Consider the following 27,841-nt stretch of genomic DNA (forward strand, 5'->3'; position numbering starts at 1 on the left):
GAAACTGTGTGCAGCACCTTGGATTTCATTGCAGCTTCAAGTGTTGAATGTCTCACTTCGGTTAGAACAATGGGACCGGTACGGTGAGTGGGCTCCGGGGAGGGAGGTGTGTTGTGGTGGGCTTAATGACCTCGACTCAGAGCGGGCTTCGTCTCCTCCCATCTTAATTAATGAAACGCACAGAGAGGGCAAACAGCCCGCTAGTAACACGGGGGTAACACAGGAGGTGCGGGTATCTGGGGAGGCCGAGGGGTGATAATTACACCTCAGCCCCCCTTGCTTTTTTTGCCATTTCTTCTGACATGTGCGAGCTCCACTTCCCTATCTCCGTCCACGCCGTCCCGATTAATAGGCGTTTATGCCAATTCATCTCCGGAGGAGCGGGGGGGCTTCTTTGTTTAAGACGTTCTCTCTGATATTTGGGAGGCGAAGCCTTTTGGCATTCTCTCCCCAAGTTGGTAGAGGGGCTTTTTTTCTCTGCTGCAGCATGTTGTTTGCAAGCGTGACGATTGGCGGCGTAATCCCTTTTCACAGCTGGGTCTGGCTGTGCCCGATAATGCCAGCCCGCTCAGTTTCAGCATGTCCTCCACCGGGGCAGTAAGAGGGGGACTGCTGGGCACGACGGAGCCCATTCAGCCAATAATCTGCCCCGTACAAGAGAAGCTGCCGCTGCTGCTGCTTTTGCTGCTGAAACCTGCTGCAGGCGACGCAAGCAGGGTGTTTGTGCAGTCTGCTGACTGCACATCAGCGCTGCTCTCTTTCTCTGTCGCACACACCCACTCATGTGCAGACACACACCAACTCAGCAGCAGCAGGGATCTGACTTTCCTGGACGGATTCGGATCAAGAGTCGGGCTATGGCGTATGGTGGTCACAAATTGAACCTTGAATACCCACAGGACACGCAGATTTCAGGGCTGGTCAACAGAAAACAAAGCACAAAAATCCAAATTTCTGTTTGTATTTCAATAACACAGCAGTGCATTATGGGAGTTTTAATGATCAGCGTGTAGTGTGACCCGAGCCAAACATAGTGAGTTAGCAGGCCTAATACTGTCTGCTGACCTCACGTTTGACACACTAAAGAAAGATAACTGTGATATTGGAAGTCATAATAGTAACATAGTACAAGTAACATCCGATTTACGATCTGCTCGACTTACTTACGACCACGTCCACAGATGCTTATTTTTTTAATTCAATGTCTGGCACCGCAGCATGTAGCAGCCAGGCATCGCGTACGACAGTTACGGCAGCACAGTATCCCAGCATCTCACTCTCACACAGTGATCTACCACGACAGTAGCACCTATAACCCTCGCGTCGGCTATTTTGAATGGCATCCGACTTACGACTGGTTGGTGGGAACCAATCCCGGTCGTAAGTCGGATGTTACTGGTAACAGTATTCAATATGTTTCAGAGATATTGATCTATTGCAGTCTCTTTTCACCAATTCAGAATATTTGATGACATACATGGAGGGCTCCAGAGAGCGCAGTAGTGGGAGACCACGTGAACAGGAAGAGTCGGCGGAGATGCCCTGTCAAGTTGGCTAATTGAGAAAAAGTGAAAGAAGCATCAAGACACAGAGAGGGAGGAGAGGAGGAGCAGAGATGAAAAATGTTCGGCGGAGGAGGGGCAGGAGTGGTAGATCTCTTCAGGTTTGACTAATTGAAAGGAAGGGATGCAGGCTGGCACGAGAGCGAGAGAGAGAGAGCGTGAGAGAGGAGGAGAGGGAGAGAATGGGGGGTGGCATGCAGCTTAAATCCTACAAAAGAAAAAGCTCGCAAGCGCTTACAGACGGAAAGATGGACAAGAGAAGATAGGCTCAGAGAGGCGTATCAAACACAAGTGGATTAGACAGGTGTGTGTGTGTGTGTGTGTGTGCATAAAGAGACACGGGAGCACTTTCATCTTTGTCTTTTGGCATCCTCGAGAAGTGATTTGCTCGTAGCTGGCGTCGACTGTTTTACGCTAAAATCACACACTGTACGAATTAATAACGACAACTGGCTACAGTCATTACAAGAGTGAGGGTTGTTGTAAACAACAATGGAAGCCAAAACGACCATCATATTTAGGAACGATTTAAAATAAATCAAATTAAAGTAACGCAAATAGAGAAGGTCCTAAACTTGCGACTTATATTCAGATTAACAATATTTTTATTGAACTCCACGCACTGTCTAGATGGTAAAAGCGGCAGATGACTAGCAGAGGAGCTAAGGAAGACGCCATTGTTCCATTTCATAACAGTATTTAATGTTTTCGTTGAGTTATTTTTAATGTTAGCAATACTTGTTATAAAACTGTGTCTTAAACAGCAGAATGAGCGACTGACTTTCAAGGCAACTTGGGATCTAAGTGACGTAGATTTCGAGTAGTTCAGCCAAAAACTAATGTAGCATTTCTGCTTCAGTCATTGGATCGACCTTCATTGTTATTGATGCGTCGATAAAAATATTGACATGTAAATGGCTGTCACTGGATGAGCCATTTATTCAATTAACATTAGTAATAAACTGGCTTTCTAAATGAGAGTGAATAAAACACAAATGTGTGTGTTCATGAACATGGACCAAAACAATATGACGAATATTTGTATCCCCAAATTTTCAACAAGTGATTTGGTGAAGCGGAAAAACGTGTATTTCTGATGATTATTATTAGATTATTATTAGATAATTAGCTTGTTATTATCAATGAGTGTGGGTGGTGTCCATCAGTCATTCACACACCAGATGCCTTTTTTTACGATTCATAAACATATCACTATATTCCAAGCTTAAATTTGGGGCTTTTGTTGTCAACCTATGATCATGCAAAGTTGAAGGCTTCGGAACAAAGGAAAGATATTAAGAAGTTATTAAAAACACACTAACAGTTCTCCCTCTCCACTGAAGAGGGAGAGGGTTTCAACGCAGCGAGTGACTAATGAGACTGTTTTCTGTCCTTTAATACTTTCTGTCAGATGAATAATGGAGATGAAGTTGCCGGGTGACACCACAGGTATGAAGAGGACCCTCCACTTGTGTTTGACGGCAAGTTTCAGCGTTCGTTCTTGAACCTCAAGCCTTGTTTAAAAAGCACGCCGAACAATCGGAGGCGCACGTGCGCGAGGTCGCTGGCTCGGCTGCTGACGGGGTTGGTGCTGACACACTGCGAGGGGAGTCCGGGTAATTGTGCCGCTCTTTTTGATGACTTGCTTTTTATGCAAAACAGGGAAAAAGACAATACGCAATTATCTGGCGGAGGGAACAGCTGAATGCGGCGGATGAACAGTCTGGATTCAATCATGCTCTTAGTGCGTTATATGCAATTAAACTGCAATAGAGATAATGGCCTCCATTGCCAACTGAGTCATAATCCCCGTCATAATCACCTCTATTACTTTTATTAGGCCCGGCATTATTATCATCGCTCATATTAATATTATTCTACTTCGCTGCAAGAAGAAAACACCTTGACGCCAAGAGAGCCAAGTGAAAGAGGCTTGATTTGATTTGACTGTGATTCTTGGAGCTTTTAGGAGTCATTACGGCAGTTTTATGTATCGGGGAGTTGCTTCCAATGGTGCGGCAGATGCCCACTGAGTCAAACCCTGGTGGGCAAGACAGCTAAGTGGGGGGAGGGAGGTCTATTTGGAAAGCATCCAACGGTCTAATACACACTCAACAATGGGCGGCCACGGTCAGAAACACACACATCACGCAACTGCTGCTGATCAGTGACCACAAAAAATACTCGCCAGTGGCGTTCCCTCGTGGACTGACAGCTGGCCTGGACGGCGGCGACGTCAACACGTCCGTGTTTTAATTCGCCGTCCTATAGATGGCAGTCATGTGCTTTAAAGTTGTTGCTAACGTCCAGAAAGGTGGCATAAATGCGATAATTCCATGACGACAAGCAAGATAGTGAGGTACAGAACAATCTTTTGTAGCGCATTTTGGCAATGCTACATTCTCATCTCTACGGAAGAGGATTAGGGCCCGTGAAGAAAAACAAATATATTTGGAAGACTTCTGACTTTAAAGTCAGAATTCTGAGATTAAATTCAGGATTCTCACTTTAAAAGTCAGAATTCTGAGAATAAAGTCATTCTGACTTTACCTAGAGTCAGAATTCGGAGAATAAAGTGTTTAAAGTGAGAATTCTGAGATTAAAGTCAGAAAGTCAGAAGTCTGGCATTTTTTTTCTCTTCACTGGCCCTAATCCTCTTCTGTACATTTCTCCTAAAAATGAATCACAAATTCATCCACTCCGATTTTCACAATAATCCTATGGTAATATAACTGTATTTTCTGCTGACCTTTCAGATGTATTTACTCAACGCGACAAGACAAAAGTGTCATTTCGAGTGACAGCCATCCAGCCAATGACCAGTCTCAGCAGTGACTCGGTAGAAACAACGCAGTAATATTACTGATAACACACAGTTCAGTTTCATAGGTGTCAGCTGAACGCTCCGTGAGCCATTCTTCCTCCGTATAAAACCAGCTCATTTAAATGTTGATCAGCTCTTCCAGATGCTGCTAGCCGACCTTAGCGTGACATTTTGTTCAGAAGCTCTCTTGGTTTTACTGCACCTACAAAACCCCACGCTGAAGAAGAATAAAAATATTTTTATACCAAAACGCCTGCTTGACTTTATTGCTCGTAATATTCACGCGCCTTTCTTTCGCAAAGATTTACACAGCGCAGCAGAGAGGCTACCTCCTATGGCCTAGAACCAATCACATCGCGTGATTTCAGCACTTGAACGGAGGATGGAAGCAACTTCAAAAGCGAGCGACTTCTAATATGTGATTATGTAAATGTGATGGAGACTGAAAGCAGATGTGTGCGGTGATGAGGCCGTGATGGAGCCACCAAGCTCTGCAGACCAGATAGAATCAGTGTAGGAAGCGTCCACAGACGCTCCAATACCACAAGATTCCATGGCTGAACTTTTGACTCCGGGTTCCAGAGCCAGGATCATCGGAACACGGCTCCATCCCAAACAAGTTCGGCCTTAACTTATTTTGGTGCAGAGTAAAATGGGCGCCTTCTGCTCGATGATTACAAGCTGCGCTTCACAAATATTCCAAAAATAAACCATGACTGAGTAACAATACACCGTGTTGAGCTGTGTTTCCAAGTCCGGAATATCTCATGATGCAGGCGGGGCGGCGAAGTGGCCGCGGTTGTGTGTTTATGTACATGTGTGGTTTGTAATACCTTCATGCGAATGGGGGAACCAGATTTGGGAGGCGCTGGAATGGGGTCCGCCCCGGAAGGAGGGCGAGGAGGGCGAGGAGGGCGGCCGGGAAGGGTGAGACGGGTGGGAAGGGGGGGAACCCAGACTACTGGCCAAAAAGGTCCCCATGAAGGAAGCGGAGGAATTGCCCATCAGTCCACTGCCTGCATTCATTCACAGGGACACAGGTGAGGAGAGAAAATAAGGTTAGAATTCGGAGAGTGTCTCGAACAACACACACAGAACAATCAAAATGAGGATGCGCTAGTGATGGATGGAGGCTTTACACTTGCCATACAGGCAAACTCTGAGCAACCCTACCCACCAGCACTGCTCAAAACCCTGCACTTGAGTCAACTGGATTACCTGTCAGAGTAGAGTACCAGCCTGTTACTGAAGTCATTTTAGCTTCCTAAGACCCCCATAAAAGTCAAAGTGGCCAGTCAGGCTTTGCATAGGTCTGAAAGCAGGGTTCAAACTTGCTTTCAAACCTTAGAACAACAGAGCATCTGCAGTTGTTTCAGTCATTGCTGCCATATTAAAACATAGCAACATAAGTCACTGTCATTGACGTCACTTCTCTTTAGAGGCCTGAGAGCCCCTGAAAGATGCGAGTGGAGGACAAAAATAATAATGTGAAAAATTAAACCCGTGCGGACGAAGCCTCAGATTCCCCCACTCGCTGACAGAAGACTCTCGTCTCTTCCCATGGGCGAAGCCGAGTCTCATCTCACAGCTGAGTACACACTTTCTCAGGCTCTCACTCTCACACACTTTTCCCCTCTGATCCCCAGTGTCCCTTTCTCAATTTCCCTCCCAGTCTCCCATTCTTCTCATCCACCTCTCACTCCCCATCCTCAGAAACAGCAATGTTTCTGGGGTCTTTCACCTATATTCAGCTCATTTGTCTCTCTATCCTCAGGACTTTGATGATCTGATTCCGTATTATGCATTACAAAGTGGGTCGACACCAACACCCTGATTAACCGCTGCTTCCATCCCACTCCCATTATTCCACTGCCAGTACACTTGAGCAAGGTGGAGGGGCGTTCAACTTTACGCGACTCACACTGCCGCAAAGTCTCATTCATATGGATGAAGTTTCCTGGACGAGGGCTCTCATGCATACGCTCCCCCCAACCCACATGGCACACTGTGAGCACAACTGAAAACTCCAGGGAGAGTGACGTGGTGGAAATTCATTATCGGCTTTGCACAACGAGGTGATCGGAGGAGGTTTGGTTCTCCGTCCGAATGTGAGTCCCTCTTTCTGTGGGAGAACTATTCCTTGGAATCAGCCAGGCGGTGAGTGAGCGACTCTTCTGGGGAAACACAGCAGCCAAGCAGGAATATTTGCACACACAGTCATTTAAATGTGTTCACACACACAATATAGTGCAGACCTTCTTCAGCTTAAGACAGAGCTAGTCTGCTGCTATACTGTCTCTGAGCATCAATATCAGGATGTGTCCCAAGAACACTTTCATTTCTAGTTTTTTTAGTTCCAAGTTACATATAAATATGCAAATATATAAGTCAAATAAATGGCGCACACATTTCTATCTACGCCGCTAGATATTTCCAGGAGGATCACGGTAAAATGTATGAATTTTGAAAATACATGTACAAGAGACATACGCCGGGCGTGAACCAGCAACTATGTGACACACAGGGATGAGCTTTAACCGCTATACTGCCACTAAGTCATGTGACCAGCTGTTCAGGTGTCTGACAGCCTTACATATTTGTAGGTAACAGTTCAACAATGTGTCTCTTAGCCTCTGACTGGTTGGCCACCCCTGTTCTACCTGTGATGTTTACGTTGGTATTACTCTTCACCAATATATCCACCAGGGGGAGCAGCCCACAGTCAAAAGTTTATGATATTATTACAGCTTCTTCATGTCTCATTAGAGCTATGTATCGGGTAGTAATAGCAACACTGCCCCCGATGGTTTCCAGTGGTACTGCACTGTTTGGTCTTTATCTTTAAGCTTTGCGGAAAAAAAGAACGCAGAGCACAAACAGAAGGCTCTGTCGGGATCCAGATCCATACGCAATATTGAGCATAAATGGGCCTTAACACTGTCAGGGAGCGTAGCAGGTGGCACTAGTCTTGCCCTGGTACACAATAGCCATAATGTAAGCCTGTTCCCAAGAGTTTGCATGAACTGTAAAGCTTATAGCAGCGATAATTTTTGCCTTCAGTTTCAAGTAAACAGATGAGCACTGTGCTCAGTTAAAGTGAAAACAGAACACATTCATATTGAAACTCACATTCAAGGTCGTAAGGGTAACTCTGGGAATTTCCACAGTTGCATGGTTTCAGTATTCCTCTATGCTTTCCATCTTTAGTGCCACCTATCGCTCACTTCTGTCCCCACGATTTGAGCAGCTAGGTGGAGCCAAGGCGCCAAGACGGGGGATAGACTCTCATCAGAACGGTCACCAGCCCCCGCCGCTCACGCAGATTCACTATGGCATCGCAATCACACTCCAGTGCCCCTCATTCTGCCCACCGCCCCCAGGAACCCCAGCTTTCCTCGGCGCCTCCGGCTCATATAAATCAGCTAATCCTCCTGCATTATTAACAGCTTTGCCCCAGAGAGAGAGCGAGAGAGAGAGAGAGTCAGCGTATGAGAGAGACATCCAGAGTGACGGCAGAAGGAGAGAATCTCCTCTTCACACAAGGAGAGAGGAGGGAGCGTCTGCCACTGTGACAAGGGGAAGGTGCAGCACTTGAAAAGGGGAAGTCTGGATGTCAGGCAATGAGACTTTTGACATTTCAGCTGAAGCCATTGAAGACAAGAGCATGAGAGAACATAAAAGATGAACCAGTGATGTTTTTAAGGCAATAAAACAGTGGTTGAAGTAGCAGTAGTGACATACCAAACTCACTGAACTGGGATCATTACGGGTGAAATTTCTATACATGCCATGTTAATACATCAACTGCGTCTTTATTTAATTCAATAAAAATCTACCTTAAGCACTATTTGAGTCCCAACAGGTCGCCCTCACTGAACCCATTTTAGCCTAAATGAATCTGAGGTGTCGGTGAAAAACACACGTTATAAAAGTGGGTCGGGCTGCCTTGCTGTTGGGCCAGTTTCAACCCGGGAGCCAACTAAAGCAGCGCAGAACAAGTGGAGTGAATGTATAAGACATGAGGGCATCAGTGCCTGACTGTTTATATAGCAGCTTATTAAAGGATGCCGGAGCTCCACGGCCGGCTGCCAGCACACCAGCTCCTTGTAAAAGTCTGTTTTTTCTTCATTTGTTTCAAAGCTGTTTGTTTATTCTCCACAGGTTGGGACTTGCACCTGCATGGCTATTGAGCCAGGCACATCAACTCCACTGACCTGCAAGATACCCTCAATTAACCCCCCTTCGACATGCATCGTGGTAGCTCCTTAGTTCAATAACAAAGTCACGGTCCAACCTTAACATAATAAATATACACTGGCAAAGGTTGTTATGGGCCTCAAACAGGCTGCAATGCATGGCCTGGTGCAAGCTGCAGGCGGGGGGGAGGGAGAAGGATGGTTTAGTTGCCATGGCAACCAGGGCTACGCTCCCGGCAAGGAGACTGGCTAATACAACAGTAGTGGGCAGATGCAGTTTGCTGCTCATAACATTGATTATTCTCCTCTATAATGCAGCCACTTTTTTGGGAAACTTCATTCAGACAGATGGTAGCTTCGGTCGGTCTATAAAATCGAAAAGCAAGAAGCTGCAACGTCATAAAACAAATCATCCAATGTTGTTGTTTTATAGTTATCATTCAAACGGTTACTGGTCCAAACGGATCAGTCAGTTTTCATTTATATATTCATGTAAAGACGGAACATTCAGGAGAAGTGGATTTTGTCGCGGACTGCCTGGCAGGAGGTGGGACATTTTGGTTGAATCAGGATTGTCACACCGAGCAAAAGCAGTCAGGAAGCCCATGAATATTAGAGACCCTCACTTGCTTTTGATCTGAGGGACTGATACTCAGCTGCCCCTTTCTTATGAAGCGACAAGTGCGTGCTGGCAAGTTCTTGGTCACACACTTTGAACTGCGACCCAACGAAAACAGATATTACTGACTGATAATTCAGGCCATATAGACTTTCCAGACAAAAAAAATCTTCTCTATTGACCCACTCAAAAGAAACATGGCAATGTTGTTCACTACCTGGGCTAACGTGAATAAAACAAGTACTTCAGTGTGGAAAAACCTTGTCACTCCTCACATATTTATATGACATGATGCTAACACTTTTTGTTCGGAGGGGAAAGCTGGGGAACAAAAAGCCGAAAAGACAATCCACCCACTCCATGGTTCTCCTGTGAAATTTGAAAATCCTCCCGGAGAAATACATTTCTGTGAGAAGAAAAGCATCTACCACAAAGCCTAGTCTCTTGTACGCTACAATGATTCCAGTGTATGTCCCCCTTCGACAAAAACAAAACTGTATCCCTCTGTCTGATCTGTACACATGGTTGGATGGACGGATTTGCTACCCAGGCAAGGACACCGGAAAAAAAAACTGCTGGGTGACAAGTAAAGACGAGGGGAAATTGCAGATGTCAGAGCTTTGTGCAGGTCACTCATCTGAGAAGAGACAGCAATGTATTTCACTGGTTTATAAACCCGACAGCAGCAGTTGGGTCGTAGCTTCATGTACTGCCCTGATAGACTGCTCTCTGACACCGACCCCCAGCCAATTCACCTGAAGGAAAACTTCTCCAGTATGTAAGGATAAAGAGACCACATTTTTCTTGCCGGTAACACAAGTATGGGCTTGAAAGTACCTCAAAAGTTCACCTTTGGGTACTGCATGGTCAAGGCAACACTTCTATTTGGTTGAATTTAGACATCCCTAAGTGAGGTCCAGTTTTCCTTATCAAGCAATGTCCAAGTCCGTACCTGAAGCTAGCTACCCAGCCCTAGCTAGAATTAGCACCAAGAGGCTAGCCCCTTATGTCGCTGGTCCTCGATTCCGCGAAGTGACCAAGATTGCATGCTATTAAAAAAGCCGCAGAACACATGAAGACTAGCTGGTTACCGCCCCGCTTCCCACAAAAATTGTTACGAGGGTGAAGAATTGATAATTCCCAAGAGGGGAGTGGGTACAGTATCAATGGCCGCTGGAAAGTTTATCCCAACGTTTTCCCAGCACAGTCAGTACTTCATGGGCGTGTCGTAACAGTAAAGAAAGGTCTGCGAATAAAACATTAGTTCAACAACGTCATAAAAAAAAAAAAAAAAAAAAAAACATTCACCAGTGAGTTTTTTATTTGTTGTATTTGAGAGAAATCAATTGAAAGAACAGCCACAATCTGGCAACAGCCTCACCATCCTAATCATCTCACTATGGAAATAGCATCTGTAAAAATGATTTCCACTCCACATTCAAAGCTGGAAAATGCCCCCCTGCTACTTATATAGCAACATAAAATAGACCTACTCTTATTCAATACTCACCCCATAAACTGTTCTCTTTTAATGGGCCATTTGTTCAACAAATCTATGAGGATACAGCAACTACATCGAAAGACAAAGTCACAACATTTAAAAGTTTACTTACCAAGCAAAAACATATTGAGAACAACTAACTTTCACTTCTCTCATCTGCTTCTTCTCTCTGTCCAGTACGGGTCCACATGCTGTTCAGACGTTCCGGCAGCTAAGAAGAAGCTATTCAGACTTTCCGTTCTCATGCTTGCTTTTCAACTACAACTATGTCTTGCTCTTCCTCCGGTAAGTCGGGATGACTGGATTGAACCGGGCAGCTGTGGCCGTGGTCAGACTGAACACGCTACCCGGGAGGGCCGCTGACTAACCCAGCGCCGACTTCCTCACAATAAAACACAGACGGCAACTAAAGAGGGGGGATTTCCTTCAAAGAGTCAGGCTCATCTTGAAAACATTAACTCAACTGGTAGCCAAATTCTTTCTCACTTCAGAAACAACTCTACCAGAAGTTATTGTTTTGTTTGGTTTTCGTTGCTCACACCCTCTACCGAGCCGCCACCCCCCCTCCTCTCTTTTGACTTTGACTTTCTTGGGTGGGTGGTGGAGGCAAAAGGGGCTCGTCTGCAATTCAGTAGGAGGCTGGTCTGTTCAGAAACATGCTGAAGTGAGAGAGAGAGAGTGAGCAGGCGGTCCGGTCCTGGAGACGAGCCCAGTGCAGGGGAGGGGGAAAGTGCCGGCAGCACACGCCTCCAACACTCTCCAACACTGCGAGCCTGTGGACTGACTTTAGTGGATGTGGTCATTGCGGGGGTGGATGCAGTGCAGAAGGTGCAGCTGATAGGAAGAGCGGACACTGAGCGGGATCGCATGTAGCAAGGGGAAGCATCCAGATCGGGGTGACGGGGTGAAGCTTAAAGTTTAGATGAGGGTGGGAGAAAATGATGAGAGCAAAAGTGCTAGAGAGTGTGTGGGAGTGTGTTGCGGAGCATATGTGCGCGCGCGTATGCTGGTTGTCTCGCTAAAGTTGACAGCCCGTGTTTGCCGCGTGGCGTCTTGGTCAGGCACTTGTGATGGATGGCAGGGTAATTATTTGTTGCAGATATGATATCCAAACTAAGTTGGCTCGGAGAGGTCAGACGAAAACACCCCTCCCCGCCCGACTCCACCGCCTGCAGAATGGTAAATACGATTGATAAAAATTTCCAAACATATCTGTCTGAACGTCTCGGCGCTGCTGCTTGGCAGGGAGCCGGGGAATAACCGCGTCAGCACAAATGGATCTCGGGGGAAGACGGTGTCCCAATAAAGACGGGGCAAGGTTAAAAAATCATCCCCCTGTTTTCATTGTGCATAAATCTCATATAATTCTGCGTTTCTCTCAGCGCGCCTCCGGGGTTACACATGGCACCGGTGCCTAATCTGATCCCCTCGGGGCTATTACACCTCAATTGTGCCTCATTCAGTCATTCATAAAACCACTGCCGCAGAGAGGGTTATTGTCAAAAATGGGCTTTGCTTCCAACATAATCACTATGGCGACGACACTTGTGTGGGTGGTGGGAGAAATCAGACAATAGTATTCGGCATTTCTGCTGAAGTGGCGTTTTGGGGGCACGATAGAAACAGAGTTGGTCACAAAGCAGAGGGTTTGCCTGGGAGCACGTTCAGGACGTGCTGTTATGGGAACAATATGCGACAGGAAGTGCTGGTGAGAGATTTTAGTAGGGAATAAAGGTAAAATAGTTGGAGTTTTAAAAAGATTTTTTTAGTAAATGCTGATGAAAGCTGGATCGGCTTGAAACTGCGTGGGTTCATCTAAAAGGAGCAGAGCATCAACAACTAAACAATACGCCTGCTGTCCAGAAAACTTCTCACGGTAAAGATTTTTACATGGATTACATCACAACAAGTCATTTGAACTCACTAAAACTGAAGATTTAAGTCAGTTGAGCAATTTTTTTCGCTCTCTGGAGGCTGTGAAACCAATTGAGTGAACTTTCTCAGGGAGGCTTTTGCGATGTGTCGCTCTTTCTCTTGAGCTGAAACTAAGGGCTTCATTTTATGGCGTGGCTCGAAAAGACATGAAGCTAGCGTAAAGCACGCGACACATTGGCCTAAACCTACTTCTCCCATCATGCATTTCTGGTGTGTAAAGTGGCAGCGTGTTACCAGACTACAGCGCCTTAAAACAAACCTTAAAAAAATACATATGCAGAAGGGACATGAATATGGGTTCATGGTTTATGTGTTAGGTAGAACTGGTGGTTAGGGTGCTCTAAATAAAAGGAGCAAACACCAGAAGACGCTTATTTACATCGCATGTTTCGCTTTGGTCGACTAAACTGACGATATTGGAGTTCAATTATTTAATTATTTAGGGGTTAAAAATGTAATAATAATAATGTGGATTTATCCTTTATATTCACTTCCGCACTTGGGTCTCTGGCTGCTGAACTCAAAACAACCAGCTTCTTCGCCATGTGGTCTCAGTACCCCATCCAGAAGAGCTGAAGGTTTGGTTCTATTTAAGGTCAAAACGGATGTCCAGCCCTATTAAAACCACACCGGGCCAAACATACACCCATTTCTGGATTCATGAGAAAAAGGCTGAGTCACAGGCCTGTTTCTATTGAGCGGCAGACATTCCAGCCTGGGACGAAGAAGGTGGGAGGATAGATTCGAAACAGCAGCAGGAGCAGGCCGGGACAACTGAGCTCAAGGCCCATTTACCTTCCTCTCACACCCACCCACACTCACATTCCCCACTCCCACAACACAGATTTAATAGCTCACACAAGACAAGCAATGTCTCATTACCAAATTGCTTAACTCTGATTTTCATTTCTTCCAGAGTAAATGTTTGTGATGTAACAGGAAGTGGATGTTACTCCAGACTGAGGTTTTTCTTGGACGGGGCTCTCATTGCTCTCTGTTTACTCTCAAAGCACCACCTTGTTATTTCCACAAGCTTTTAATCTTATTAACTCTCCTCCACGACCGACGCTTTTGTCCGTCGGTTCTGCTGAGGTGCAAGAAACAGCAAGTTAACGTTTGACGCGCCGCTGAATGATTGAGGGCCCAGAAGCACTTTGAGAGTTGCATACAGGGCAGTTCCACTTCAAGGACACATGATTTCTCATCTGTCTAAACTTTGTTGAGTGCGCTCGTAAAACTGACCCGCCGCTGCTTGAGAGTGAGGCTCAGTGCCACACTGGGCTTTTATTACGGAAGTAAAATGTACAGGACTCTGTGGTAGAGCAGTTAAAATGCAAATAACAACAACTCAACAACATCCACAGACGAAAAACCCTCAAGGCTAAACTCGCAAAAGCAGAACAATAACACAAGTTAGAAAAGTCTGTTGAAATTGTTGAGTGTGCGTCTCTTGGTTACCTGGTTTATTGAAGGTTTCTGCCTCGGAAAACTACTTGTGATATTGATATTGTTATTTTGGTGTGATGTAGCGAATCAGTAGTGTAGCACTCAGTACTGCTGAATGTCAACTAGCTTATGATAAATACAAAGGGCTATTTTACTACTCAACTAGTCACCGACTATCGTGAAGATTAGTGAACATGTCGACGTATGATGTGTACAATTTGATGAATACACAGACTTGTGTGTTTATACTGTTCTAAATAGTGGTTAGAAAAAATACGAGTGTCTTCAGTTACAACTATGTTGACAGTTTGCTAGTCTGGGTTGACAAACACGCAACTTGTTATATCGCAGTGCTGTAAATAGCAAACACTGTCAAGTGTTGTTTTCAAACGTAGTATTTCAATTGCTCAAAATGTGGTTGTCCTCAGCAGTTAGCAACTAATCGATTATTGATCGATCAGAGTCGACCAGTCATCCCAGCTGTAGCATTAGCAGGTATGAGTTTTACTAAAGGTATGTCAATACCCCAAAATAAAGCTGTAAAAAACACCACAGCTCCCTGATTGAAAATTTGTGGTACAGTGTCACAAATGCAGAAATATTTGTAATTGTAAAATTTCTATTGGAAAGTGTAAGGGATTAATAACAATAATGAGGACGCTGTTTATGCTGTAGCATTAGCGCTGATATTAGCTTCTGTTTCCTATTCATTACATGGTGTAGTGTAGTTCCTTTATTTTGCGAAGAGGAAGTTCAGAACACAACAAAGCATTCAGTTACAAAAATGGTCCTTTATTTATGCTGTCGCCATTAGCAACGACATAAGCCACAAAAGGCTAAATGTCGCTGAGTATCTCACAGCTGAGCAGTGAGCAGAGCAACCACGAATAGGGGAAACATATTCAGGCTTCAAAGCTTGTAACAAGTCACTAACTTTGTGTATTCACACATACGCAACATCTGCACTCTACTCAGCGAGAAACACACCCAAACGCAGCAAGCCGCCCACAGCTGCGTCAGGCCATCGTTCGAACAATTCAATCTGTTTTCTTTCCCATGATGTTTCCCATTGGCACAGGGAATAGAAAAATCAGATTTACTCCCCCTCAGGGCCCATGAAGTTGCACTGATATGGAAAATGATTTCAGTACTGCTTAAGCCTTAAAACATTATTTTGGTCTCCCCTGTTAATGACACATATCTTCCCAAGCATTGTGGAGGAGATAAGTGTCAGGGAGGGGGAAGTGGAACACAGGAAGAGGGGAGGAATCCTCGAGGGCCTCCTTCGTGGGGAAGTCCGTCACCCCTCAAACTGTACACAGACATCGAAGACTTTATATCGACTTCTCCTTGACCCACATTGGAGGAGAAAAGTGCCCACACAGCTCCTCAACCAAGCGGGATCTAAACTTGTCGGAGGCTTCAAGAAAAGCCGAGGAGGGATTTCCCGCACATTCTAGCTGTCAACCGGATCCCAAACACGCTGCATTTGGCTCTGCAGCTCATATCGGCCCCTCGACGATCGTATCGGCTCATTTATGTGTCAGCGTGCCAACTCCCGCCTCGAAAAAACAAGAGATAGCATTTGTACCTAATAGTGAGGTACAAACAATTTCTTCCCGCAGCGAGCGCTGCTGCCCAAAGAGTTAATGCCACGGTGGTAAAAGGAGACTCCAGCAGGCCAATAACAAGGCACTAAACCTCCCATTTGGCATCCATTAAACCCATCTGCAGGACCAAATTTTAAGAGTCAAACAGGAAATCATCGCCATATTGGATACCAGCGAAACCTTTTTTTAAGCCTTCGCTAATAAAGCGCGGAACCTCCAGATCCAAAATGGGATTTTCATGGTTCCACTGCAGGCTTCACAAAGACTTCTCTGGACCTGGTTTGTTTTGCAGCTAATGCCTGATCTGTCCAAATCTATTGAGTTTATGTTCCAGCAGTAGGGATGGACGGTAATGGTGGGACTTATTTCAGCAGCTAGCCAGGTTTCAGACAAGCTTGATGGGGGAAAGAGGGAGATTACGGCCCGGCATTATTCTCTCTAATTAGCACCCTGCTAACTTTTGTACCTAATTGGTTAATGGAGATGTGGCTAGACTGGGCAGGCGTCCCTTCCCCCTGGGTGACCATGTAGCTCCAGTGTTTCAGCCTGGCACTGCCGCTCGCAGGCTGCTTTCACTCTCCACTCCTCTTCCAACGCTTTGGCGATGGAGAGTGATGATGCTGCGCAGGAGGCTGTAAATTTGCGTTTGAGCAGAGATTCTGCCTGTTCGACTCGCAGATGCCGGTGCCACATCAAAGCGTGTTTTCGACGACTGCGGTCCTGGGTGGTCTAAGCTTCCTTCTCTCTCCACCAGCAGTTCTGCCTAGATAAGCACTACAAAAGTGGTGAGTGGATGTGGGCGGATGTTAGAGTTGTTTGTAGGAACTGTGAGAACAAATGTGACAACGTATTCCGTCCAAACCAGGTCAGCACATTATCATGTCTTAACACCAGATAACATCCACTTTTTTTTCCTGCAATAACACATTCTTACTCCTGAGGCATCACATGTGGACAATTGTCAGGTGGCATCCAATGTCTTTCCGCCTTCCATTGTGACACACCACTATTTCAATTGAATCGGATGCTTCCATTACCGCCACATTTTGTGACGTTCAAGAAAGAATGGTGGAGGATGAGGATGTGAGTCAGGCTCTAAGCTATTGCCATTGTCTTCCAAGAGACAGAACCTTAAGGAGTATCCAACCACCCTCTTTTTTTTTTACATGCTGGACAGTCAAGGAAGTGTTGCCGATGCCGAAGGGAGTAACGCAGGAGGGGAAATATGATTCAATTAAAACCCCCCGATGATGGTCAATGTGTGGTGCCTTAAGAGTGAGACTGACACATTAATTTTTCCTTTCAATCTCCACACCCTCCTCACCAATTCCTTCTCGCCCCTCAGTTGATGTGAAGAACATGCTTTGAATAAGAAGCCAGGTTTGGACAGAGCTCTGAAGTCAAATTCACCATGCACAAGTAGGAAGTGGGGGCTAGGACCTACAAGAGCGGGACGGTCTGAGGTGGGGGTGTCACTCAAAAACACACATGAAGCCACAAAATTCGAACAAAATTCAAGAGAACCTCCCTAGAGCCTCCCTAGAGCTAGGCTTGTCTAGTCTGCTTCAAAAGACCTTACATACACCGTCCTCCTACACCACTGACATCTTTCATCCAATACTCTTTAACCTGCACGCTTGCTAGCTTTGCTTGAGACTAACATTTGTGGACATCAGCATGCTTCTCACTAATAGCTCAAGCAGGCTGCATGGAATGACTGTGCTGGCCATATTTGGCCCCCGGGTCTTGAGTTTGACACCAGATCTTGCCGTACCAGGGTTACAGTTGGTGAGAAAGAACACAGTGGGAGGATGCATAAAACCAGAGCAGGCCATACATCATCTAGCCGGTGTCTTCACTTACTCATAAAGCATGTGTTGCTCCTTGCTCTTTTTCTTCAGGGAACCAAAGTCAGATTCATTTTTGCCCTGACCACTGGGTTTCTAAAGGCCTGGGAGTGCAATTACGGTTTTATGGGTCCATCCTTCTTCCCATTAATCAGACTCCTTAAGTTTCCATCCAGCATGATCTTGTCCTCCCACTCCTTCTCTGTCATCTCCCGGCCTTTTGGGTCATGAGGAGCAGATCTGGACATTCTGGGTTTGTTTGGAAAGTCCGTCCTCTGGATTCTCTTGGATGGGCTCGTAATATGATAAAGTCCTGGAGTGATGTGTGTAAGAGAAACAGACGGCAGCTCAGTGCTCTGGATTCTCTCCGTCTGATCTACCCTGTCAGAGGCACAGAGACGTAGAGACAGAACAGTGCAGATAACAGAGCCGCTGCGGCAGCTGGCCCAAGGTCTTTCCACAACCCTGAATATAATTTGCCTTTGGTTCACACAGGGCACAAAGAAGAAATGTTTAATTCTTGTAGTGGTGGCTGAGAGAGAAGGCATTTCTTTGTTCTGATAACCTACAGACAAAGGACGAGATGGCACCTGCATCGCCAAGGACAGGGAATATAGTTACCTTGTAAAGAACGCAATGTCGTTTCATTCATGTCGAGAGAAGAATCTGTTTTATGGAACACGTGTGCCTCAATCAGCTTTTTTTTTATTTGTATTTTTTGAGAAACAGCCTTACAAAGCAAGAGATATGTGGCCATGCAGACATTTTATGTTTTTTAAAACTAGAATTATACTGCGAAGCCAAGCTTCCACAGGACGATCAACAATTCCGCCAGTCAAATGGTTCTGCCTCTTTAGTTTCTGCATTAAAAGCCTTAAATATGGGGATCATGATTGTTACACATGTAACCCTAGACATGTAAAACAACATCGTACCTGTTAACACAATGGTCATAATTCATAGGTTAATGGGAAAGCAGATTAGCGACAAGAAAATACTGATACGCTCAACTATCGTGATACCCGATTGTGCAATATTGTGTTGATATTATGGCTGAAATATTGCAATTGTTCTTTTTAATACATAGAAACTTGCTGCAGCATTTGTGACATGTGTCACGTGTTTCACGCTAACGTTTGCTTTTTGTACAGTCATTTTCTTGCGTAAGGGATCGAGTAATTCCTCCGTTGGACTGCGAAATTTTACTGTAAGTCAAAATGGTGTGACATCTTGAGACAAATATATCAGATTTTCCACCTTAAAATGGCGGTTCTTATTATAATATATAGCAGAATTAACAGTGTCGCAATGTATCGTATTATATCGTATCATAGATCACCCGCCCATACACAGTGCTAGCGTTGTGAGGCTGTACTCAAACATCAAATACCTTTTTCACCACTGAAGTACAAAGAAGGTTGTCATGAAATTCTGATATAGACGGTTTAAATATGACTTATGTTTCAAGGGTACTGACACTGACACTGTGTTGCGCCATACACCTATCTGCCAGATACAGAGCATAGAAGGGTAAAATAAGAAGCATTTTTATTGGATGTACCTAGCAGTCATGAAAGCTGAGATTGAAGTAGAAAAAAAGGAATTTCAAGGTCAATAAGACGCCACATGGGGCATCATCTTGATCAACAGCGCTATCCGTCTGTTTGGTTCGCCACTTTCTTTCCTGTCATCAATCTTCTTTACACCGCGGTCACGTCCCCTCTGCATGGACTCTGCATGCTTATAAGTGTTCTTCAAACACATATATGAGATTGAGTTCAGAGGACTGCCACAGAATGGCAGAGCTTGGCTCTCGATTGTGCGAGCGAAAATAAAAACATCCCAGAATAACCATCACTGACTTTGAACTGCATGCCAATGACTTCCAGTGTCTGCTTTTCTAACTTCACAATGATATATTCTCAGCTCTGTAAGCAATAAAACGTGTCAGCACCTCTGTATTGGAAAAAAATTGAGCTGGAATTGGTGTGATGGAAGCGATAATTCAGAGTCTTAGCGAGGAGCGCTAGCACAGAGGGACGTCCTCATTTTAGCAGAGGAGCAACAGCGTTCAGCAGGTTATCAAAACGCGGCCATCACGAACCAAGTTCAGCACAAATCAGGCCATACGAGAGAGACAGGGGAGGCGAGAGGGCGAAGGAGCCATATTAGAGCGATAATGGGTAACAAGGGGGACGAGGACCTCGGGAAATGTTTGACAAGAATTCATCACCAGCGTGACACTGGTGCTGACATGTAGGTTTGACCATTAAAGTAGAACCACTGAGAGGTAACGCAAACTACACAACAATATATGGACGAGACAGCAGAGTACATGATGCTACATTAGCATAGTTTAATAAATAAGGAGCTAAGGAAGGCTGGCGATTATCAAGCTAGTTTCAGCCCGAATACAGTGGTACCTCGGTTTTTGAACGTCCTGGACTTTGAACAAAAATTTTGAGATTTTTTTGCTTTGTATTTCGAACGAAAATCCAGAATTCGAATGCCCCCGAAAAAAGGCGTAAAAACATAAAGTGCGCGGACCGATCAGCTGACCCACGACGTGCTTTGTTATTGTGTATAACGCAGCCTCTGTATGCAGACGTGTCCCGTTAGCTACATTTACTGACTGTTTTTTCTTCATATTGAGGTGTAAAACCTTTCCTGTCTGCGCACTGGACCGTGGTAGAGTGTCACAGGGGAGGTGCTCGCTCTCCACACTCCAGGGTTTGATGTCCTGTTGTGGGCTGGAGCTGGGACAGGGATGAGGCGAGTCTGGGACAGAGCGTGACTTGGTTTATGACTTTGTCACAGCCAAACTGCACAGAAGCGCACATTCAGAGCTGGACACGCACCGGGCACCTCTTCACTTCTGGAGAGACGTCACTCACTCGGCAACCCCTCCCACATGCAGCGGCCACACACATAGAGGAACAGCCACCTGCAGCAGACACTCTACATTCACTCCTACAAAAGACTATTTTAAGGCTTGGAACGCATTATTTCTTTTTCCATTCATTGTAATGGGAAAAATCGATTCAGATTTCAAAGAAATCGCTTCTCGAACGGCCGTCTGGAATGGATCGTGGTCGAGAACCGAGGTACCACTGTATTAGCAACCACAAAGAGTACTCTTAAAAACAGACTACAGTAATGCAGGCTATCATAATCATAAAGAGCGATAATCTAAACTTCTCCATGCTAAGGAATTCTGACCCAAACTTTCGCTCTGTTTCTCTATTCCCTCCAGTCACTAGCTGTGCTAGCGGGCAGGCTTTGCGCGTGTGTGTGTTTGAGGGAGTGAGTGTGTCGGAAGTGTGGTATCCATCACTTCACTGTATTTGTTCTGGCCCAGTTTTCTATTGTCGGGTTGGGCTTCACACTTCTCAGATAAGGGAGCAGTTATGTCAACATCGGGTGAAAGAGCCGTCTGGTCATGTTGACTTTCTACAACTCTGCTTATTTACTCTGACCACAGAGTTTAGGAGTCACTAATGAATCCTTATGGCAACCCCCCCCTGCTGGTGACTTCAGGTACAGCTCTGTTTGGGACTCATTCAGGGAGACGACAAGCAGCCATGTTGTTTAAGAGCCAGTTAATAAGGGGGGGGATGGGAAGGTTAAATGACTCGACAAAAGATCCTCATCTCCATCAGCTCCTTCTGTAATAACATGAGCGTTAGCATCTATTACGCCTCCTCCCAGATTGATTTCTCCCCGCCATTTACCTTCCTGCTCAGTTTCCCTTCAACCTTATGAACAAAGGAGGAAACCCTCGCTGCCCCCGCTGGGTCCTCAGCACAGCCGGAAGAGCTCGGGGCAGATTTATAGTCAACACCTGACTGACTGAGGTTCGCATATGCATGTAAGCACGTTCGCTCTCACGCAGGCCGAGCTGCTCAGTTGTAGATGACCTGGCTGTGACCTCAGCGTGGGAAAGCAGGTAGAACTGGTAATGAAAGGAAACACATTCACCCCGACAATCATTTTATAACGCTCACGCTGAGGACACGCTGCCTTTCCACATGTAAAATGAATCACAGTGGGTGTTAACATATGAATATTCACACAAAGATGTCCAACGGATTCTCATTTGATTTTTCAATATTTATTATTGGGGGGGGAAACTAGCTAGTGTGTAAATTTTTTGCAGTTTCACTGCCTTATATTTGATATAAAAAGTGTTGAAACATCAGTTATTATTCCTGTCCGTTCACTCTGAGGAGGGGAGAAAAAGTTCTCCGCTGACAGTGTGATGCCCACAACATCAGTAATGAGCAACTGTCAGCACCACTTTACACTCAAGTGTCCACATGAATGGAGGCAATTGCCAGATTTAAAAGTGCCACTTGAGAGCACGTATATATGGTACAGGCGCTGCAGCGGGACAGCGGCGTCCGTGGTGCGGTTGGAGAGCTGAGGAGGTACAGCGAAACGTGAGCCCTGAACAGGATGGTCGTGTAGAGTGGTGGATTGATGACGGTCCAAACGGACTTAAGATCTGCTTTCATTCTGAATATTCGCCATCTGCTCGGCTGGAAAGAAAACCCACGGAGCTGCGGAAGACTGTCAACTGACAGATGAGACCGTCAGTGGAGAAGTGCGTGTTGCGCTTGTGTGGCTCTGTGTGTGCGTCGGTATTGATCCTCAAAGCTGCTCTACTTTCTGAAAGAAGATCTGCCAAATGGGGATACACACATTGACACACACACACACACACACACACACACACACACACACACACACACACACACACTAATGGTATTTTCAGTGCATGAAGAACTAAAACATGTATCTAGTTTGACATCACATCCACGCTTCACTAGGCTGATTTCATGTACTGTATATATATATATATATATATATATATATATATTAGCGGTGGGATTCGATAAAAGAATTAATCGAGTTAATTGCAGAATTTGCAATTAATTAATCTCAATTGATCACAGTTTAATGGTTGAAGAATATTTGCCACAAGAAGCCACATTTTTCAATTTGAATGAATTTGGTATATTACTGAATCAAATGATGGACCCATACATACATTTAAACAACTATTTATTGTTTATTTTGCATCAGTTTGACAATAAATCACGATGGTGGCTATGTTCGTTTTTATATCACCTTATTTAAACTAAAGTGCTTTTCATGTCTTGAAAATATTTGTAAGAATTTCTATTTTATAAGAATAAATATATAATATAAGAATTTATAAGAAGAATGTTTGCTTTTGTTCAGAGATTCCTATACAGTGGTACCTTGGTTTTCAAACGTCCCAGAATTTTGAAACGTCCCAGAATTTTCAAACATGGAATTCGAACAAAAAAACGAAAATCCAGAACTCGAACGCCCCTGAAAAAAGCTGGAAAAACATGTGCGCGGACCGATCATCTGACCCACGAGGCGCTTTGTTATTGTGTATAACGCAGCCTCTGTATGCAGACGTGTCCTGTTAGCTACATTTACTGACTGTTTTTCCTTCATATTGAGGTGTGAAACCTTTCCTGTCTCCGCACTGGACCGTGGTAGAGGGTCACAGGTGCTCGCTCTCCACACCTCCGAGGCTGGAGCGCTCACTCCAGGGTTTGATGTCCTGTTGTCAGCTGGAGCTGGGACAGGGATGAGGCGAGTCTGGGACAGAGCGTGACTTGGTTTATGACTTTGTCACAGCCAAACTGCACAGAAGCGCACATTCAGAGCTGGACACGCACCGGGCACCTCTTCACTTCTGGAGAGACGTCACTCACTCGACAACCCCTCCCACATGCAGCGGCCACACACATAGAGGAACAGCGCACCTGCAGCAGACACTCTACATTCACTCCTACAAAAGACTATTTTAAGGCTTGGAACGCATTGTTTCTTTTTCCATTCATTGAAATGGGAAAAATCGATTCAGATTTCGAACAAATCGCTTCTCGAACGGTCGTCTGGAACGAAGAAACCAAGATGGTGGTAAACACAGTATAGCAGCGGACAATGCAGACAAGAAGTCTGGGTATCGTAAATATGGCCGACATCTGGAAAGTCCAGGCTCCTCGTTCTCACCAAGCAGAAAGCTCCACTGTCCTCAGGTGCTAGCTCAACCTTGATTTCATTTTCTCAGCTTCAGCCTCATACAGACACCCACATCTGACAAACTGACAAAAAGCAGAAGCCAAATGCTGTCACATCAATGAAACAATAATCATATGGCCCATTGAGGCCACATGTGGACAACATGTGGAGAGGCAGAATGAAGAGCCTGTCAGCGTCCATGCTCCAGCGGTGAGCTGGAGAAGTCCTCCACAGAAGATATGGCTCCACAACAGTACCTCTTGCCTCCCTCCGGCTGCCCTTCAAATGTTCCATATTGGAGATGACCCATGACTTACGCAGGAGGCGATGTTCAAGTTCTGATTTACATAACATCAGCAGTGGTGAGCTCACTGAACTGCAGGGTGATGCAGATATTATCAGCACTTTAAAGTTTCACATTATTTCTGCTGCCTGTTAGTGTTAAAGTATCATATTTATCAAGCATTTATTCATTGCATTTAAGTGAAAACCTCAGGCTCCTGGCCAGAAATCTCGCGAGATCACACGTGGTAAGAAGAAGTAGGAACATCTCAACACGAGGAAAACACAACTCTCAACATGAAAATGTATGGGACGACGGTTTTTGATTGTGCAATTTATTTCATATTTTTCAAACAGAAAAATCTTTGAAGAAACATCACAGTAAAAACAAAAACTTTTTTCATTGCTGTCAATAAAAGTCAAAACATTTATGATTTTTGGAACTAAGTATTGATAGCCTCACCAACCACTGCATCCGACAACGCTGGCACATTATCAGTGCATTTTCCGCCATGTTTGTTTTGGAGTTTACTTTAGTTTACGTAAACGTTTAACTCTGGGCTGCTCCCCCTGGTGGATGTATTGGTGAACCAACGCAGAGGACAGGTGGAAGCATGCGATCAGTGACGGTAACATCATAAGTAAAGGGAGTAAAAATGGGCCTTTCGCATGTGTTAGTAAACACATGGCTCACAGGCCAAATATGGCCGAGCACAACTGCACAGTGACCACAGTTGCATGACAGCCCAGAAAGCTGAATTAGACCCTTAGTCTGGCTTAGATATGCCTTTGAAAATGTCAGTCAGGTACTGCTTGTTTCAGCTGACACCTAATTGGCTAAAACTATATGTTGGTTGGATGAAAAACTTGGACCATGAGTTGGGTGAAACAGCTGGGAAGAGCAGTGTTTGAAGGTTCACTACCCCAGCAACACAGCAGCGGGAAGGACATTGAAAAGAAACAGCGGAAATAGTTAAAGAATCAGCCTTCGAGTGAAAAAAAGAAAACATAAAATAACATCTGGCCTGTTTTTACTGGGCTTAAGTCAACTGGACTGCATCAAAAGAAAGAAAAATAAATGCAGAGGGAAAATGTATTTCATAGATCCTTTGAAAGTTCTGTCTGACCTCCCGACTCCAGGAGAATCTGCAATAATATCTGAATTCTTTCCCTCTTGTAAAAAAAAAAAAAAAGACAACACGGGCCTCAGGGACTGATGAAGACAACAGATGAAGATTTACACACTGGTCTGCAGAACCAGTAAACCAGAGCTTCATGCAAATGCAGCTACAAACAAGCTATGCAAACAACATGCGCACGAAAATTCTGAATTTCTTTAGTCTGTTTGTTGTGAGTGGGAATTTCTTTCAGTCATAAGGGGATTCAATTGCCACACCTTTACCGGGTAGAGATGATGCTAGTTTATAGCCAACAAAATGTAGTAACTACTAACAATAGACAACGTAAATAACTTCAAAGTCTTGAATTACAGCAGTTATTATTATGTAATAGAGCAAAATATCATGGCCTGCCAAAAATCACCCTTCATACCAAATGATTATTTCTCATTTTGAGTTTCTGGGGAAAGAAATCTACTTAAATCACAACAATTTCCACTAAAAGGTTGCGCATTCCAAGGTTTTCAGAGGGTCGACGAATCGAAAAAACAAGTTCAGTTTACTCCTACAACTCAACACAACACACAGTCCAGGCAAAGAAATTGTGTCCCTTTCATCAGAAAATTTGATTAATTTCATAATAGCTTTGCGCTCGCCTCAATTCCCTGCCCCATTAAGCATCAAAGTTCTGCCCATGTTAAGCTTGGTGAAGACTCGCAAATAACTGGTGACCCCCCCCATGAACCAATGTTATGGGAATAAGCAGTAAAAATGGAAAATCTCAATGACACTCGCGGTGTCAGAGACGCATTGAGCTGAAAGAAATATGACATAAGAATCATTTGTGTTGAATAAATCTACGTACTTCGCTGAAAATAAAAGGTAAAAACTAAAGTGAAGCCATGAAATGAGGCGGAAATGGAGCAGAGCTGCACATTTTTTTGAGACGTCAGTTGGCATTACGCTTGTCGTAATTGAAGCAGATGGATCTGCATAATCTCCTAACATGTGTGTGCATTGGGAAAAAGAATGTCAGTCGCCGAGGGCTGCGGCAGAATTCGGCACCTGCATCAGCCCCCTTGTCCACCCCCACACGCTGCCCTCTCAGCTGCCTGCCACTCCGCTCCCTCGCTCCCCTCTTTTCCACCAGCACTTCACCACACAGCACACAGCGTCTTTGATTGCTCTTTCCTGTGGGCCCACAAATACAACAGATGCGTGCGCGCACACAAGACCCCTCGCACACATTTCACGCGTACCGTTCACAGGCAGCTGAGTTTTCATTAGGAAAGAAAAGTTGCCTCCACTACAAATAATGACAGCCACTCAAGAAACAAGCGGCGGAGTTATCGCACAAAAAAACATGCACATGCGAGCAGACAAGCAAAATGAATAACTTGAGAAAACATGGTAAAAAAAAAACAAAAAAAAACACTCATAAAAGCCAGTTTAATCACGGATCCACAAAAGCAGCCACCCACTCTGCAAAAACACACATGCATCTACACACCCTCCCATTACGCCGTGTAACCAAAAGGCATTCAGCCATTTCAGCAGCGTTGTGAGAGGCAGCCAAGTGAGAGGTCTGTCAGTGCATTAGTCAGCATGTAATCATAGCAGAGCAATTAGAAGCGGTGCGGATTCTTCTCTGGAAACGCCGCCTTCTCCCACCACTAATAGTTTACTTTACTCCAACAGCTGACAGACCCAACCCTGCTGCCGCGGCCACTCAGCTGTAGCTTGTCTGTCAGGGGTGGGGATCAACGTGGATCCTGGTGGTAGACCCGGACACGTCCCGCTTGCATTGCACTATTCCCACAAGTGCTTAAGAAACCTGAATGTGTAGTGGGGCGGGGGGGCGGCAAAATAAACTGTACATCTCTCACAGCTAGAGCTAAACTATTTGTTGTGCCTGATAAATACTACTTACAATAGCACAGACCTGGCCAACCCTTGGTTCCCGAGTTTCCCCAGTTTCATGCAGCGCTTCACCAAATGAGTCGCCGAACTGGCTGCCATTTTGGTCAAGTTGCTTTTGAGATGACTGTTTACACAGGAAATGTCGAAATATTGTTCAAAGACTTTACGTTTAACTTTGCGACATAAGGTCGATGTGAGTTTCAGTCCCAAGACTGGGAGCCTCATCAGATCCACAATCCACGCGATATACATGACTTAGTTCCACGTTTCACGTTGTCATCCCTAACTAAACGTATGGCATGTGTTTCACCTATTATTCATTGTTGATCATGGTAAGGCCAGTTTAATTCAGTGGAGTGAAGATGAGACGCTCCAGTCTGCAGCGTCGCTCACACACATCGACCAGGGGCCACGCTAAAAAAAAAAAAAAAAAAAAAATGGCGCACACATTTCTATCTACGCCGCTTGATATTTGGAGGAGGATCGCGGTAAAATGTATGAATTTTAAAAATACACGCAGAAGAGACGCATGCCGGATGCGAACCAGCAACCATGTGACACACAGGGATGTGCTTTAACCGCTATACTGCCGCTAAGTCACATGACCAGCTGTTCAGGTGAGCCTTACATATGTGTAGGATGTGGCTCTTTTCAGCAGCACAGTAAAACAGTGTGGCTCTCAGCCTCTGACTGCTCGACCCCTGCAATAGAGTGTAAGAACGCGAAAAATATAGGAGGCGAAACAAGCGCTCCAAGACAGGTGAGTGAATAGAGGCTGGTGATGTCATCCTGTTAGCTAATGAACACCGAGCAAGAGGGGACTCCACCGACGCTGGTCGCCTCTGAGCTGCCGTACTTAGGTGTCACTTCAAAGCATTCCCCGCCATTAATCAGAGGACACCCAGCCCTCCAGCGAGG

At 45.1% G+C, this 27,841-nt stretch overlaps 1 protein-coding gene across 5 annotated transcripts in view; it reads right to left on the reverse strand.

The window, feature by feature from the left end:
* LOC128751672 (BAH and coiled-coil domain-containing protein 1) overlaps window positions 1-27,841 on the reverse strand; it is a 63,127-nt gene that overhangs the window by 23,405 nt on the left and 11,881 nt on the right. For 4 of the 5 annotated variants that reach the window (XM_053852883.1, XM_053852882.1, XM_053852881.1 and 1 more), the window contains exon 3: window positions 5,220-5,402. The exons of the other annotated variant lie outside the window; for it this stretch is intronic. In XM_053852883.1, coding sequence (XP_053708858.1) covers window positions 5,220-5,402 — 183 coding nt within the window. The remainder of the gene's footprint in view (window positions 1-5,219; window positions 5,403-27,841) is intronic. 5 annotated transcript variants of the gene reach the window in all.

Source organism: Synchiropus splendidus, chromosome 19, assembly GCF_027744825.2.
Source record: "Synchiropus splendidus isolate RoL2022-P1 chromosome 19, RoL_Sspl_1.0, whole genome shotgun sequence".
NCBI lineage: Eukaryota > Metazoa > Chordata > Actinopteri > Syngnathiformes > Callionymidae > Synchiropus > Synchiropus splendidus.